Source organism: Chamaea fasciata, unplaced genomic scaffold, assembly GCF_029207755.1.
Source record: "Chamaea fasciata isolate MVZ Bird 193981 ecotype frontalis unplaced genomic scaffold, bChaFas1.0.hap1 SCAF_6, whole genome shotgun sequence".
Lineage (NCBI taxonomy): Eukaryota > Metazoa > Chordata > Aves > Passeriformes > Sylviidae > Chamaea > Chamaea fasciata.
The window spans coordinates 56,469,948-56,488,023 of NW_027094091.1; the positions used below are offsets into that span (position 1 = coordinate 56,469,948).

The 18,076-nt window shown below is 38.0% G+C and overlaps 1 protein-coding gene across 10 annotated transcripts in view; it reads right to left on the reverse strand.

Moving 5' to 3' along the window:
* Nucleotides 1-18,076, reverse strand: part of INPP4B (inositol polyphosphate-4-phosphatase type II B) — a 293,798-nt gene that overhangs the window by 20,928 nt on the left and 254,794 nt on the right. For all 10 annotated transcript variants that reach the window (XM_066186440.1, XM_066186445.1, XM_066186446.1 and 7 more), the window contains 2 exons: nt 14,831-14,943; nt 11,780-11,934 (listed from right to left, as the gene is read on the reverse strand). In XM_066186440.1, coding sequence (XP_066042537.1) covers nt 11,780-11,934; nt 14,831-14,943 — 268 coding nt within the window. The remainder of the gene's footprint in view (nt 1-11,779; nt 11,935-14,830; nt 14,944-18,076) is intronic.

Consider the following 18,076-nt stretch of genomic DNA (forward strand, 5'->3'; position numbering starts at 1 on the left):
GATGGTTGAAGTCCCTTCCAACTCAAGCCATTCCATGATTCTATGAAGGAACGTACTTTTCCCTCTGAGGAAGAGCAGAAGGATGTAAGTCGCTACAAGAGCACAACTATTTACAGAATGCAGCAATGCAACTTAACAGGGGGAAAAACAATCTTACAGAAGCAAAAGCAAAATCCCTGTACCTGGCAGCACACCTTGGACTGCTTGCACTGCACAAGAGAGAAAATAAACAGCATCACAGTGGTCTGATAAGTGCTAACTCACTTTAAAAATAAATTCAAAAAGCGTCTTCACATGGCAAATGATCTGTATCTGTGTAACAGGAATGTCAAACTAAGCTTAAAGTGACTGTCTACACATTTGCTGATAATACCATTGTGGCAGCAAATTTTTACAGAGAAAGGTGACATAGAGACCTTCTCCCTGAGGCTACCACACAGCAGGAAAGCAAGAGAGGACTTTATTCAGGATGATGTTGAAGGAAGACTATCCATCAACACTCAGAGCACACTAGTTCAGCAGCGTCCAGAAGGCAGAATCTTGAACTGTGCAGCCAGCATTGCTGCATTTGCTATGTCAGCATGAGCCCAAGTGGCAAAATGGAGTGTGAAAAGGGAATTAGTAATATGCCGAATAGTGAATGTCAGTAAGGAAATGAACATTATTTACAAGCTCTGCTATTGCACACGCAAGTGCAGCAACAGGACTCTTATTTAAAGAAAAAAAAAACCCAACGAGAAGAGACCCTTTTAAAGAAAAATTAGATTCAAATATAATTTTGAACAAAGGACTATGATGTCATAAGGGACTTGGCACCTCTATACTAGCTTTCTCCCACTTTAAAATTGAAAGAGATTCAAGTGCATTTCTTTCTCTTGCCCTTTGCTTGTCAATTATAAGCTTTTAAAGTAAAAAAAAATTAACTCTGAAAAGTGCAAATGGAACAAATACTCTAACCAGTTATAACCAATATTATCAAAGCAGACTCGTGTGGATTTTCACAATAATTTCATTGATCTTTGAGAATGAGACATTGTTGTTGCTGCTTGCCTCTGCCTGATGCTACTTTGAACACTTCAAAACCAGCCAATAATGCCTCTGCCACAGTGCCAGTTTAGCCATTTGTATTAGCTTTCCTGAGGCTTTCAATGTAACAGCCATTTAGCAGAAATAAACTTAGAACAGAGACCATGCCAGTCGTGGTTAAACTACGTAAGCTAAAACCCAAACCAAACAAATCCAAAAACATATGAAAAACATTCCACAACAATCTACTCTGGACCCTCCCATCTTCTATTTACCACACCACCACAAGGCAGCTTGCTGGAAATTGCAAACCTTTCTGTGCTGATTCCTTTGTATTCTGTAGATGCTCTGCTGTCAACAGTTATGAATGAGTTATAAAGGGACTTCAACAAAAAAAAATCACCAACTTTGGAGCATTGAGGAATGATTTTTGCAAAATGAATATAAAACCCAACATTATTTTGACAGGAATTATATATTTTCATCAGACTTGTCAGCTCACCCAAGACACAAACTATTAACCAGATGATCCTACAACAGGGTTTTATAAAATATATGACTGTGTGATCAGATTACACCTTAGTCTTTTCAGTGTTTCAGTAATCTAAACAAGTTCCTCAAATCTGAAAAAGCTGACTGCAGTGGGGTTGCAGAGTAAATATATATATATATTTAAAGCCAGGTGTATCTCACTGATCTGCTGCTGATAATAATTAGCTGATGCCTTTTTAGCCTTTCTCCAGAAGCAAAGGGCACCTGCTAGCTCTTGGTGTGAGGGGAAGGAACAGGAATCTGTGCATTCCCTCTGGGCATGGGGACTGAGTTCAGCTAAATTGAAATGAGGGATAAAAAGCCTCAAACATTACAATGTTCTCACGAGTGTAAGGAAATATGCAGTGAAGGGGGAGGATGTAGCGTGAAATTAAAGCTGATGATATGCCAGGAAACCCATATGATGAATGAGAGGGGCAGAAAAGGAAGATTCCTTATACGCGTACTACACAATAGTTTCACAGAACAATAAGTGAAGTTCTTGAGTATCACATGCAGAGCAATCTTCTGCCTCATTAACCGGGAATCTATCAAGGAGGCTGGGTCATATACCAAAGTATTTCAACCCTTGACAGAAGAGGGAGGGAACAGTGATTCCCTTCCCAGCCTCTGACATCCCTGGCCTAAGGGACTTTAAATCTTGGCTAAGCCTTGCCTGGAATCACAAGATTCTGCAGAGGTAGAAACTTGCTCTGGCACCTTCCTGGGGCATTAGGAGCATCTCCAGTAGAGGAGAAAAGCCAGGTGCTCTTTCCACTGCTGGAAGACAGTACACATGTGGCAACATCCAGGATGGGGAGACGAGACAAGCTGGCAGGGAAATTAGCCCAGAGCAGGGCACAGGAACTGCACTGCAGATACACACCAAAGCAGTGCCCAGTGGTTCTGGCATTAGAGATATGTTTAGAACCACAGTCCAACTGCAACACCACTAGGGCTGTCCCAGGGCTGCAGAAACTACTTTAACTGTTCTAGCATTAGGGGTCAACTTAGGAGTTGGCTGTTCACTTTCAGAGCACTCCAACATTTCCTTTGCCTTAACTTCCTTTTAAACATGTGCTTCCTATTCATACAAATTATAGTCGAGACTTAAGAATACAAGTTCCCAAAATTATCTCCCAGATTTATCCCTGGATGATCCAGAGAACAGGATAGCAATATAATGCTGCTGGCTCCATTACTGGGTGTAGCTCCAGCTGACTGCAGATAACACCATCAAAGTAGAAAATGCATAATAGGTACATAACAATCCAAATGGAAACTCCCCTGACCACTCCACTGCAAACAGCTACCAGGATTTGTACTGCAGGTAAACACTGAGAAAGAACTCGTTGCTGCCAGCTATGCCAGTGGCTGCTGTAACAATAAGGACACACTTATGAAATGTCACTCACCAAACCTGAGCTGCCACAGAAAGCAACAGCTAGAAACTACTACTAAAACTAATTCCCTCAGCTGAGCTTGGAAAAGCCACTGTCAAAAGAATTCTATCAAGATATCGTACACCAAGATGTGACTACAAGAGAGTAAGAAACAGGGGAGTGCTCACTGGAAAAAGAAAACAGCAGCAGACTGAAGGGAGAAAACCCCCATACATCAAAGATAGTTCCTCAAACGGTGATTATAAAATCTGGCAGGGGGATGATGACACACAATTACGTCTCTCCTTCTATTTTGGCATCCAATAAGATTTTAGGTTCTTTCCCTAAAGAACCTGAGATAGAAAATTTCAGATCCAGTGGCTGAAGTTGAATAGGACCATAACTATTTGAAAGCACAATTGTATAACAGAATGTCCCAGGTCGCTTTATGAATGCATAATAATAAGAAGAAGAATAAATGGGAAATGATAATACGGAGATTGAATGCCGGATTCTCTCATGTCATGTACATAACAAGCACCAGGCCAGTCCCCAGAGATGGTGGCTGGCCCTGAGGCTGCACAGCATCCCAAGGGATGGAATTTATGGAAGAAAACTGATCCCAGGGCTCTGGATGAGAAAAGATGATTATCTGAGCAGGGAGCATGCCTACAAAAAGAGACTAATTTTATGAAGAGATCAAGGGAGTATAAAATGAGAGCAAAGATAAACCTAGAAATGTCTGTTGCCTGCTTCCTACACAAGCCAACCAGAACTGTAGCCTGACACTCCATCACCTTTCCCCTGAAGAAATGAAGAATCTTCTATTACAAAACCACCTTTTAGGAAGAGCGGCTGGTTGCTTTTCCTTTCTGTGCCCCTTCTAACCTTTGCACAGTCAGTATGTTGCCAGGACCACAGACAGGAAGCTATGAGCCCTCCCTGCCCAAATTATATTACTCTGAGAAGAACACTGTTTTAGAGGCCAGTAACTTCTTGGAGAGATTGCATGTTTGATAGCTTTAACTAGCTATTGTATGCTACTACTGCCCTCTTACTCTCATTTCCTGCCTCTTTCTTATCTATATTTTAGACTTGGTAGTGTTGCTCTTCCTGAGATTTAGCTGAACATGGCCAAAGCCATGGTACTTCAGCTTGGACTTGGATTTTTAACAGATAATAAACATGCAGGCAGGACTTTTCCCATACACTCTTCCAAGAAATCTCAATTAAAGTGAAATATAACAGGAAGAAATCTGGTATTACTCAATGCAGTGATTATAATACATCTGGGCTTTGATTTCTGGTAAGACCTGGTCTTTCATGAAAGCTCTAAATAAGCAATAAAACACTAAATGAATGAGAAAATTAATAAAATTTTCCATAAACTAGAAGAATCTCAAAAATGAGCACCAATCAATATCTTACAATAATCTAACTATTTGCATGCTAGATTTGTCTAACCATGAAAAGTGAAATCCAGAACTATGGGCCTGCCATATATGCATGGCAAAAGTGACAGAAACTATTTCCATTAGAAGAGGTTTTTAGGAAGCAGTTTCCCTTTTTTTTTTTTTTTTTTTTTTTAATTTCATAATTAATCAAATGCAGTGTTTAAATTCACTTCTGCACTATTAAGCATCCAAACACAGACTGTGGCACTAAATGGGAAAGCAAATTTATTGGATAAGGTTTTTTCATTTGGCTGGTTTTAAAAACTGACCAGAGAATGCACATGGTAATTAATTATACACATTTCTCGCTGTCTATACTGAATAATTAAAACCTTTCACAGAGAGTAAAGACAAAGCTCAGTTCTCTGTACTCTCATTTGGATCAAGATATGACAAATACTAATTTGGGCTACTTAACAGATTGTTTACTCTATCAATATCTCAGTGAGAAATAAAAAGTACAAATCAGAGCAGAACAACTCAGAGTAGGGCAAGTTTTTGATTGGAATTCCATGAATCTAGTTCTACTTTGGAAAACTTTGGCACACACAGCCCAAAATCAAAGGGCAAAGGGACCCTTCAGCAAAAAGTTCACAGGGAATCAAGGGTTTCTTGTCACAAAGCTGAAACACAAATATTGTCTAACATTTTCTTTTTCAATTAAAAGGAACTTCTTTTAACATACAATAAAATATTTTACACTGCAATTGATATATTAGTATGTTTTCCTATCATATAAAATTTACTGTCAAGTTCTGAGTCCTCTTGAAGTGCTCACCTTCCCGAAGCAGTTACTGAAGGGGGAGCAGGTGCATTTCAAGGACTGACTCCCCAAAGACTGCTGTTAAAATTTAGACACAATACAGATTTCTATTGGCTCTACCATCCCCTCATGCACTGATAGGAAAATGTCCTAGGGTAACTTTGTGATGTTTGAATTCCCAATCACCTGTTCTGTTTAAACCACGACACAAAACTAAGCATTGTTTCAGAATTCTTGCTTATTGACTGCTACATTGATGTAGACTGAGTCACTTCTTGAAATATTTCTTGCAAAGAGTGGCAAAGGTTTTCCCTGTTTTCCCCCTTCTTCCCGAGTGATTGGTCCAAGAATATTATTACAAGTTCCAGGGGAAAGGTAATTATAATTAAGGCTACACAATGCTTTCCATTAAGGATCTACTCAAAATTGGTAGTTCATTTTGAATGGAAAAATTCAAACTTACAATGCCATTTAGAGAAGAAAAAAATACAGCTTCCCTCCCTCCCCCGTATTTTTTTGAGAGAATTACTAGTACCTCTATGCTGAAGAGCAGGATTTGATATTCGGCACCAAGATAATAAAGATGTGAGAGATGCAACTATCAAAAGAGCCTGCTCCTGCAAGACTCTCAAATCTCTTCCTAACAAAGCCTTGTTAAAATTCAGCAGGTACATACTTTGAGGATTCAACATATGCCGGGTCAAGGAGCTGGACAAGGATTTTCCTTGCTGTTCTTTTCCCTGGCAGAGGATGACTTCTAGAACATGAAGCCAAAACCAAGAGGCAGGGGACTGGCTCTGCTGTTCTCTCTGTGCTGTGACTGAGGCCAGTGCCCAAACTCTGAACAGGAGAAGAAAGAGGCAGCCACACGTGTCACAGAGGAGAAAGAAGGGAAATATTCAAGTAAAAGTGTAGTAAAAGAAAGGAAGATGAAAAAGATCACGTGAGAGAGTTCTTGGGACCCTGACTGGGGGGTTGATCAGAAAATCTGAAAACAGCACTTGGGAAGAATTTTCAGAAATGAGGTCCAGGAGAATGAAACTTCTGCAGTCAGCTAGAGACCATTTCCGTCCAAAACATGAACTCAAACATCTGACCCCGGTGAACCAGGCAAAACTGGTTCGTATAGTGTGAGGAGCCTATGTTACAAAACAGCTGCCAATTATACTTACTTAGTTTGTCCATGTAGAAGTCTGAATCTCGGGGCCTTCCAGAGTGCAAATAAAGTGTGCATGGGTTACCTTTCTTGTATTTTTTTCCTTGACTTCTTTTGAGTCTTTAAAATCTGAGACTTGCTTTAAAGATACATTATAAAGTTCAATTCAGTGGAATTCAGAAGTTATATTAGAAAAGCATAGATTTTTCACAGCCTTTTCAACTACTGTTTGATACTTTGCCCACAATGATTCTCTATAATCCTTCTCCTTCCAGAAGGATGGTCAGAAATAGATGTTAATTCTAAAAGGCTCCAGCAAGGTGTCAATGGCATTGACTCTCACTACATCTTGTGGCCATTTCTCTCCATTTTTTCTTTTCCTCTCCACACTGTGGCTATTAAAAAACCTCAAACCAGTAATTTAGTTGTAGAAAACAAAATTTATGGTGGTTAAATGTGCCAAAACTGGACCTTATTGTTACTTAATGCTCAGGCTTCTATCAGTACATCAGGTGATGCAAATAATCTGCAATTTCTACTTCAAAATAGAGATGTTAAGTTTCTAAAGAGCCATAGAATGTTGTAAAAATCTATATTGGAAGTTGGTCTCTCCTTTTTTAAATTTTGCTTGCACTGTGCTTATACTTTTAGAAGAAAAAAGATAAGTTGAATAAGGTCAGATGGGTTGGGAAAAAGGTTTGAGGAGAACTTGTGCCTCCTCTTCTGTGCAACACTTCACGCGCTGCATCTCTTGCCACAAACTCACAGGGGCAGGGTGAAATCTGGGACATGAGAGATTTGCACATGTATCATTCCTGTCTCTAATCCTGTCCTTTTGGTCCTGCTTCCTAGTCCGTGTGGCAATTACAGCTCTGTTGTTTGGTACAGGCTCCTCCCTGGCCAAGGTCCATCTCAGCACGCAGAACATCTGAAAGTCTCTGATTAAAGAGCTATTCCTGATTACAGGTAGTCCCTGATTACAGATATTCCTCCTCCTAAACTCACCCATTGTTAAGAAAAGCTGTCCTCAAACGGCTCTTTAAAAAAGGAGATATTTTCTTCATAATTGGCTCATCAAAAGCCCAACACTTGTTGTCCAGATCATTTGTTCTTTGAACTTGTGCTTCAACGAGATTTTTGATAGGCAATTTATCTGAAATACCCTGAAGTACCCTTAGCTATTTCAAGTGGAAACAGCATGTCCCACATTGAGTCAAATTTTGTGTTCAATATCAGAAATACATGACAGGTGTTGTGCCCTGCTAAGAATGATGATAAGGCTGACAGCATGGAGGACTCACCATAGACAGTGGATTTGTCATTTCCTTTGTTTGTTACTACTTCTGAGGCTTTATTGGAAACATGCTCAATGACAGGAGATCCTGTTCACTACCCACAGCATCCAAAAGGGGTCCTGTCACTGAAACAATAATGCTAAATAGATTCAAAAAAGAAATAAAACTTTAAAAAGGAAAAAAAATCATTTTTTACAGAGCTGTTTCATTATGCACTGCCCATCAGGGGCAATTCTTCCTTAACAGTAGACAGCTCTAAAGAAAAAAACAGAATCATGTGACAGATACTGCAGTGAACTCAGATAAATCAATTTAGCGCCTCTACTGTCTCTTGGAATAAAGTTAATACTGAATGATAGGAAACATTCATGTATTGGTGAAGAGAAAAATAAAAATATTGATGCCTGTAAAAAATGACTCGGAAGTGGCATCGACATTATAAACAGTATTTGAATATGATGTGAATTACAAGCAATTGATACAGAGGGGATGATATATTGGTTTTCCTCATTCTGCACTATGCATGTCACTAAGATCAATGGAAGTCACAAACCTATATCAAGGAAATTATAATATGTGGAATTATTTATAGAACGGCTGCTTCAGGTACACACCAATTGCAGCATCATAATTGCCAGAGTTACAACTGAGGACAAAGCCATCTATTACACACTGTAAATGATAAAGCGTGCATTCCCATTATTGCTTCATTCACCACATTTTTCATAAGTGAAAGGAAGAACTAATAGAAGGAGTCTTGCACAGCATTTTTTTATAAATAAGCGGTAAACATTGAATAGTTTATCCCTAAAAGACAATGATCCCACTTACAAACCAAGTCATTAAAAAAACAGCTAGGGGCAGTATTTTCCAAAATAGGGTAATGCAATGTACACCAAAGCCAATATGTTGAAACTTTAGGAATCGCTTCTGGATAGCTCAAAATTCTGAGGACCCCAAAGAAGCTGAAAAGCAGCACACAGCATACAGAAGTCCAGCATCTCCACACTTCTGGTGGTGGCAAGGAAGCATGAACCTGTAAGCACATGCCTCCCTTTTCCAACAGTCAGCAAAGCTGTGTCAGCACTGGCAGGAAAAGAAAAAGCCTGACAGCTACACAGGCACCTTTATAATTTTCATATCTCAAAATGATGGCATTTCCAATAAAGGCTGCTTTTGAATCACCATTTACTTCTACAGCTCACTTAGTTTCACAGTAGTCTCTGTCTCCTACTGTTAACTCTCAAAAGAAGCCTTTCAAAGATCAATTCAGTCTGTTAGGATTCTGGATGTTAAAATTGAATTTTTCATGTCTATTTGTTCTTTTGAAAGGCTTAAAAGCAATTTGTGGCAATCAGCACAAAGGGATTTGATTGACAAAGTTTAACAAAGTGATCTAGAGAAGATTCATTGGAGGAAAAACTGCTAAAATTGCAAATTAAATGGCAAATAGTTTTTCTCTGTCTGGCCTTGAAACAAAATAGGTTCTTTTAGATGTGAAAATCATTCTAAAAGCTTCTAAAAGTACCTAATGAAAATTTTAGATATGCACAGCATTATCTTTCATATCTGCAAAAGTAATCAAATAAAAAGAAACTACAAAAGGACAAGTGCCACAATGACTACCAAACAAGTCTGTTGACCTCATTCACACAAACCTCAAAAACACAGTTGCCAAACTTCCCTCAAGTGAAATACAGGACATTTAGCTGAAACACCTGTGGAAACCAAGGGGGTTTTTTTCTCCTCTCCTTTGCTTATCTGCTCTTCTCTCACCAGTTTGCTGTCTCAAAATGCCTTTGTCTGCAAGGCTCCTTTCTCTGTCTGCTGCCAGGAGCAGTGCCCAGCTGGAGGGTCCCTGCCAGGCCACCCAGGCAGCAGTGTTGTGTCCCTTCCAACACTGCTTCAGAGGCACTCCAGCCCGGGAGTGAGCAGCAGTCCCTGCTGGATGTCTGTAGCACCAAAGACACAACCAAAAACACATCTTAAACCGCCAGGCCAACTCTCAATGGGAGCACCGTGGAGTGTCCTGTCCTCCCATTTGTCATTTTGACGCTTCTGTTCTGAATTTTTGGGCTTTCATTGACCGACTCACGAGGGAAAAAGGAGTAATTTGGGAGGGAACAATAGTAATTTGGATGCTTTTTTAAAAAAAATTATTTTTAAATCTCTATGTGAACAGTGTTAGACTGATAGCAACTAGCATAGTTAAAAGATTTCTTTCTTTCTTTATTATCCTGATGATGCAAATTATTTTGTGCGCTACTGCCTCTACTTGCAAAGCCTTTGCTTTAATCCTCAGACAATCCTACTGCCCGAGTCAAAGTTACCACCTCCCATCCAACACATCTTTCACCTACTCTGGTTCAAGTCTGAAATTCCTTTACAGGGTAAGAGCAGGATAAATCTTTGCTCTGTTTGAAACTATAGCATAATCGATAGATTTTACATTTTTGTAATGGTGTTTCAACCTCATATACCCATCAGCTTGTTTAATGTTTAAGTGTTATTCAGGGGTTTTTTGTCTTTACACCATTCTTTTGTGACTTCAAATTACTGTTACCTGCAAATATAACTAATGTGTTAATCTTCTCAACTTTCAAATCAGCCACATGACGCAAACCCACTCAAATCATTTATATTTTGATCTACAAAAACCTACCAGATTTTTGTAGTAACAAGTTAGGGGGTTTTTAAAATTATATTTAAGTCTGTGAAAATTTTCCAATCCAGTACTCTACTCAATGCTGTTTTAACATTATGGTGATTTAATGCAAATAATTAGTTTTCCTGTGTCTGGTAACTTACTGTAGTTTACACACTTTTATATATATTGGAGACATAACAGAAAAAAAAAAGCGTTTGAAATGCCAACAAATGAAATTTAACACAGAAAACTCAGAATTCATTAATGATAAAACATGTAGTTATGAAAGACTGCACAGAAGTCATTCACTCACTGAATTACTACAGAGACTGAGGGATTTATGCAAGGTAACAATACATCCAAAACGATGCAGCTCAGTTCAGCACACCACATCTCACTGCAGTAGCAGCACCTTGTGAACCGAACCTACAGCAGAACCATTCGGCTCGTTCACTCTTTATAAAATTTCCTTTTTCCTTTAGAGCAGCTATCTTTGCCAAAGGACAAAGGGACACTCTCTGGGTAAACCTACACTATCAATCTAGACATTAAACACCTGTTTTGGCAATAACAAATATGAAGGTCCAGAATGACCCATTACAGACCGTAAACGCAATTGTTTACTTAGTATGATCTTAACAAATCCACCATACAAACAATTTGTATTTCACAGAAGTCCAAGATATGATACAGTGACTTCTTTGCAGGCTGACCAAAATATTTTCTATTACTTTTGCAATGACCTATCTTATATATTATTCTAGTGTTGTGGATATATGTTTTAAAACACCTTTAGACAATATGATTAAAACTTTCATGATATGATTCAAACTATATGATTAAGCTCATTAAAATCAATGATGAAAGTTTCTTTAGACTATCTAGCATCTGGATTGATTTTATGATCAAACTTGTTTGCTCAATAAGGTTTTTTATTCATCAAAGACTCAGGTAATGAGAAATCTTTACATCTTTTAATTACACATTCCTGATAACACCAGCCTTAATTTCTGCATAGTTGCAATTTAGACTAAAGCATGTTTTAATTAACTTCTTTTAACGCAGAGTAAAGATTTTACCAGATATTAATGGCAACCACCACCAGTCAAACCTATCTGGATGTTTCTTTTCAATAACAGACCACTAAGAATGGCCATCTGTAACAAACGCTTCTTTTGCTTTCTCAGTATTTGTGTAAATGTTGTGCAGACTATCTAAAGTCTGTGCAAAAGTTTTTAAAAATACCCTCAAAACTGAAATATAACTTTTTTTAAAGCAACTGCTGTTCAGACTGCTGCTCAGATTCCACAGTCAGTGAGCTGTCCCCAGCAAGGTTTCACATATCTATCACTGTTGATTAGTGATAAAACACGCAGCAGCAAAGACCCTGCACTCCAGAGGTGACTTACCAGCGGTCAGGCTGCTGCTCAGCCAAGCCTGGGCTCTACTGAGAGTTCAGAACCAGCTTTAGTCCCTCTGTACTGGCTGTCCTGGCCTAGCTCAAAGTGCACAGAAGCCCACCTACCTCCTCATGCAATCCAGTGCCCGGATGAAGAAGTCTTTGTGCAGCTGGTGCTCGTCCCTCAGGATGGAGCACTGCTCCAGCGTGACCGACATGGACGTCCTGTCTTTGGCACTTTTGCAGCAGGTGAAGCGCACTCCGTTCAGCTTCCGGCAAATCTGAAACACAGGCACGCCCCACAGGTTGGCCTTTCTCACACCAGGCAGGCTGTGCAGCCCCTGCAACTCGGCAAGCACAGAAAGTGCAGCCAGGGAGCTACAGCATTGCTCAAGAAGAAAGCACCTATCAAAAGTTAGTATTGGTACATTCATTTCCTGAACTTGAAATAGGATTTTTACAATTATAAAAGAAATTTTTACGTAACTGTAAGAGAAACAGCTTCTTCACTGTTTCCTCACTTAATCTAGCAACCACCCTGTTCAATGAAAGCTTAATTGTGTGAATGCCTAACGAGTAAAGAAAAACCTTGATAAGACTTAACTCACCAACATGAATGCAGCAGACTATACTTCTTGTGAAGGTATTGGAGTCAGACACATCCGAACTAAAATAGTTTTTATTTTCAACAGGCAAACTGTTCAATGTATGACTCACAATAAATCAAGTTCAACACAAATGACTGCCATGGATTGTCTACTTTCGCTTATACTTCGAAAAAGTTACAAGGCATAAGGGAAACATGACATTTTTGAGGATGATTTCTCCCCTTAAGAATCAATCTGTGGTTCTACTGTCCATTAGTTTATAATTCAGTTTCAAGCAATATTTTACTAGAAAAAAAAATTTGAAGGAGAATTGCTGTGGCCTAGTGTGGGCCTACCTTTCCCCAGATATAATTAGTCCTGAGGTAAGGTAATACTTTGTTTACACCTATCCCGGGAAAATCATTGGTATAACTGCATGAAACCTCAAAATATTTGTGGAGAATATGGCAAGGCAATAAATTACAGCAGTAATCACAAAAAGAAACTTCCCACATTGGCTGTCATGGGAGAGCTCACAGGATGAAACTGGAATGTGATCTCCACAATGTCAGTTCAGCAAATAAGCATTTCTTCATCTGTTAATTGCATTCTCAGACGTTCTATTAAAATCAATGGCCCAGAAAATACTTAGAGCCTTTAAGTTCTTTGTGATACCATGGTATCTTTGTGATACCATCTCAAAAGTTTAATTTAGGGAATCGATTAAGGCAATCTTACTTAGAACCCAAAGAGGTACAGGATGGTGAAGGAGAGCCCATAAGTGTTACTTCCACCCTATAATTTAAAATTTTAAAAGTAAATCTGTTTAAAAATTTCAACACAGTTGCACTTGGATTTAAATAAAGTACTATATGATAATTTTCTTAAATTAAGGTGTGAAAGAAGCTAACTGTTTAATTAAAGAGATTAATTCTCTTTACACTAGTATCTCTGGAACTCCATGAGTCATGGGGGCTACTCCACATGAATGAGTCCTAAAAAAAATTAAAAATATAAAAAAATCATAAAAAAAAATAAAGCAAAAAAAAAAAATCCCAGGTAATAATTCTGGATGGGTGACGGGCTCTGATGTAGGGAAGACATAGGAGGAGAAGAAATAGACTTAAATTCTATTAGATTTATTCTTACAGTCCAATTATATCAAGGATTACATGCAGGTACAGATACATACATGGAATCTCACACACCTACTGCAATAAAAAAAAAGTGATATTTCACAGCTACTGCACTGACAAAGTTTTATTCTTATATCTTTTTCAAAAAATAAATGGAACATGGTATAACAGTGTGTAGATCATTGGAACCAGAAAAACACATTACTGAAAGCCAAAGGAAGGGAACCTAAAGAGAAATAGAATTTAGTGAACAAAAACCTGAAGCACTTTGTATGTCCGAAGAACACTTTTTACCCACAGAATTGTTTTCAGGGAACCCCGAATAGATGGTAAAATACAACTTTCTATACCCAAAGATTTAGCACATTCTTTGCAACTCATTTTATACTGTATCTTTTACTTTTTTAAAAAGCAGTGTTTCATAGTAACTGCAGGACTGATACGGCAAGAAAATCTTATATTTTTACTTACAAAGGATTTATACTGCAATAGCATGTGATAAAATTTATTAACCACGTGGCAAAATGTTAGTAATATGAAAGTCACAGGAGTGTTATACAAAGTTATAGTTAAGATTGTCTTTTCCCTGGTGGTAATAAAAAGTCATGGAAATGTTATTAATAATTTTGTATCAAATATTTATTTGCCTCGAAGGGTAAATACATTTGAAAGTCTCACAAAACATAAATCCTTGCTTCACTTTCAGTAGATACCAAAAACTCTCTGCGGGTATAAGGGGGCAGAGATACCAAGGGTGCTTTTCTAAATATAAGCCAACTACCTAGCTGAATTTCACATTCCTGAAAAGCTTGAGCTCTTTATAAACATCTAAGAGTTGTTTTCCTGACCTTTTTAAAAAAATATGTACGTGCAAACCCTACAGAATTGGGAAACAGAAAGGAATAATGGGGAAAAAGCAAAGTAAGTATTAATCATTGTTAGATAAACAATTTCCTTTGTGTTCTCCCTGTGTCTGATTGCTTGTTCTTTGCATGTCTTTTGCAACAGCTATTTGTGAAATTAACCCAATTACAGAAAATGAAAAGTCGAATGCAGCAATAACAAAAAAAAACCGAACAAAAAATGCCAGAGCAAGCAATCATGCCCCACATCATACCTCAAGGACACTAAAAAAAAGAAATTATTATGAGTAATTTTATTTTATCAAAGAACAGATATAAAACAAATTGCTCAAATTCTATCAGGTTTTAACAGTTTAAAACGTGAGGAAAAGAAATTGTCTGCAATTTAAGTGGAGGAAGAAGAGAAATTCACGAGTGGAATGAGTGACTATGAGAATGAGTAAGTTAGAAAACCATTTCAGTACATCTGCCTCCTTTAACCAGTGATTTTTCCAATCATACCCTTAAAATCCATTGCACTTACAATATCAGCAGGCTTATGAAAATGAGTTCATCATTAATTATCAATTTATTTGAAACAAGAGAGCTCACCGTTGCAGCCAGCCACATGATTTCTACATTCTTTCTCTTTTTGGCCTGGATGTTTTGGTGAAGACTTTCTAGCAATCCCTTTAAATCATTTTGTTCTTGAAAATGTGGTAAACCTGGAAGAAAAAGGATGATAAAGTTGCTCATTATGATAAGGTTGGTGGCATGACTGTCCTGACTAAAGAATGCTCATGGTGAAGAACAGGTATAATATTTACAGCCTTGTTTGGGAACACAAGATGGAAATTACCAGCTAAATATTTAAGGAATAAGCAAATCTTATGTCTTTCTGAATATTGGGTTGTCCTCTCCAAGATCTTCATGTGGAAATTTTAAGTATCTTCAACCCTTGTCTTATAAATGGATGGTGAAAAACAAAACCAAGTCTCTGCTGCAGTTCTGTTCATCAGCTATTACAGACATTCAATGGAAATCAGAAAAAAAAAAACCCTGGGTGTATTGGAACCTGCTTTAATGGGACGATTTTTTTATTTTAAAGTCAATTTTTTTTGTTTTGTTTTCAAATTGAAACATCTAATTTTTGTTTTGAGATGCGGCTTAGCTTTTTTATGTAATGTAACATAAGGGTTCAACAGCACTAAGTATCCCCTCTAAAAAGTAACAAAGTGTATTTCTCAGTCTGAAATTAAATGGGACTTTATTTTGAAGCAGAAAATAATTTCAGGTTTACCTAAAATCCAAATTTTTACCTGCTTGTTCTGGGTATGGCATCTAAGCTGAAGTTTAATTTATCCTACATCTCTAGCAAAAATTCAAGAGGAGGCAATTTAATTTCCCGTCTGTTTCATATGTATATATAGGAGGGTTTTTTTCTAATGTTACACTTATCTTCACTAGTTTTGAAAATCAATAAAAACAAACAGAATCTGTTTTCTGAAAGGTTTTTTTTCTCATAGGGGTGAAGTTAAAAAAAATTTAATTATAGTTATCACCAAAAAAGGGCTCAGAAGCAAAGTAAGACTAAGTTGATCAATGGATACAGTTTCTTTAGGCAGAGAAAGTAAATGGTCCATCCAGTGAGGGAAAAAAACCCCAGAAACCCAGGCCTCAAAACCAATCCCAAAGACATACTCAATTGAAAGAATAAAAATGAGATTAGTATTAATGAAGGTAAATATCCATTCTCCTAATGTGATGCAAGTTGTAATGATCCCTCTTACTAACAGGGTTTTGCCTTTTACGTCTAATAAGTTCTGTAGTTTCCCTTATCCATGTTTTATAGTAAGGAGTAATTTAAATATATTCAAAAAGAGCTAAGTTGCTTCACTCATACTGTGCTGTCTAAAAAAACTCACAAACAACAACAACAAGAGGGAGGAAAAAGTACATTCAAACCAGTTTTGCAATAATCTTAATGTGGATTGTTTCAACTGTGTATTACAATTTCTGATTGTACACTTAGATAATGCAGAGCACACAAAAACACACCACACTCTGCTAGACTATTACACTTATGGCCGCATCTGTTTCTTCAACACACAGAACACACAATGACAAAGATGCTTTGAGATTATGCAAATATATCACTAAACATTTTATTGCTTCCAGGCAGCTTTCCTTTGGTGCACAGCAGAAAACGTAACACCTCAGAGGGTGTTCCACGGGTACAGCAAGAGTCTCCTAATTTATAGTACTGCCAAATGAGTTGCACCTTGACTGGAAACGATCAATTGCTTAAACTCCTCGGGTCCCCCACAGTACTAAACCTTCAAATCAGGCTCATGGATTATAAGGGGGAGGAGCCTGGCAGTACCAAACAGCCTTGTTGTTTTCAGTTAATTATGTACTACTAAATAACCATCTTACATTTTTGGACCCCTACTACCCCTAGCATTTCTATAAAAGCAGTACCATTTTGGTGCCTCAACCAGAGCTATATTTGGTCAGCGTTTTTGGTAGGAATCTTTCTGGGAACACGCTCTTATTTTCAGTTTCCACTAAAAGAATTTAAGAGGTTAAGAAACAGGTAAATGATGAAGTGTATGTTCATCTTAAAGAAGACAGAAAGTCAATGCATGCTTAGTCACAAGCAAGAATATTATTGGCAAGGGGAAATACAGACACAAGAGGAAATCCAAATAGCAAAGGTGGCAATACCTTTCTGGGAGTGGAAAATTGAATACTTTAAAAGGGAATATATGAATGAAGCAGCAGGCAAGGGAGGCTGCCAAGGGTGGATGCAAGAGCCTGGCAAACAGGATTGCGAGTCCTCGCATTCTGTTGGGCTTTATGAGCAGTGTTTGGAACTAACAGCTTTGGGAACACAGTCCTGCATTTATTTTGTAGCACAGATTTGGCACTACAGGAAATTATCTGGAAAGGAGGGACAAAACCATCAAAGAGCCATCAATACTGAATGCCTCTCACTTGGCCCTAGCACCAAGGCTTCTTCCAGCCTTGTATGGATGTTTGTCTTCCAGAGCTGGGGGAACAGGGGAATGATTAAAGTCCTCCCCTAAATGAGTAAGTTTGAGAACTTTACTTTTTTTCCCAGGGGGATGGTTTAAAAGGCACTTTTCTCCAAGGCAAAACAGTGATTCTACATACTGGCAGGGAGCTACTGGGAAGGGCAGTGGAACCAAGAGGGTCTCTGTGTTCCACAAAAATTTGTATGGAGACTCAGTTCTTAAAGGTAGAGAAAAAAGCAAGAAGGTTACAATAACCAGAAACGACACGATGAACCAGACAAGATTAGTTCTGAAAAGCCTACACAGTCTAGAAGTAGTCTAGGAACTGTGTGGTTCACAAATAATCCTGCAGGAAGGCAGTACAAGTTTCATTTCTGTTAGTGAAAAGCAGCCAATACTACCTGCATGCAAATTTTTGCTTCTATATAATCAAATCAAATCAAATCAGATCTACCTTAGCCCTACACTGGATGAGGTTAGTTTTTCAAGGATATTTTCTTGGCAAGATTCCCCTAAATTAATTACCCAACTTGTTGCATGAGTTTCTCTGTAGACATCCTAGAAATACTGGAACTGTGAGTGGCTGGATGGGCATCCTGCCCACCATTCAGGAAGAGAGCTTTTGTTTCGGTCAAAATCATTAACAAATTAAAATCATCCTGATTTAAGAGATAAACATGTATTCATACACAGTGATGTATCAAAGCTTTACACAGGATTTAAAAACCAGGCTTTTAAATCTGCAACATTTGGGACTATAGTTTGAGCATTAAAACTACTTTAACAGGATTAGACTGATGCAAATATCTTTCCAGTCCTT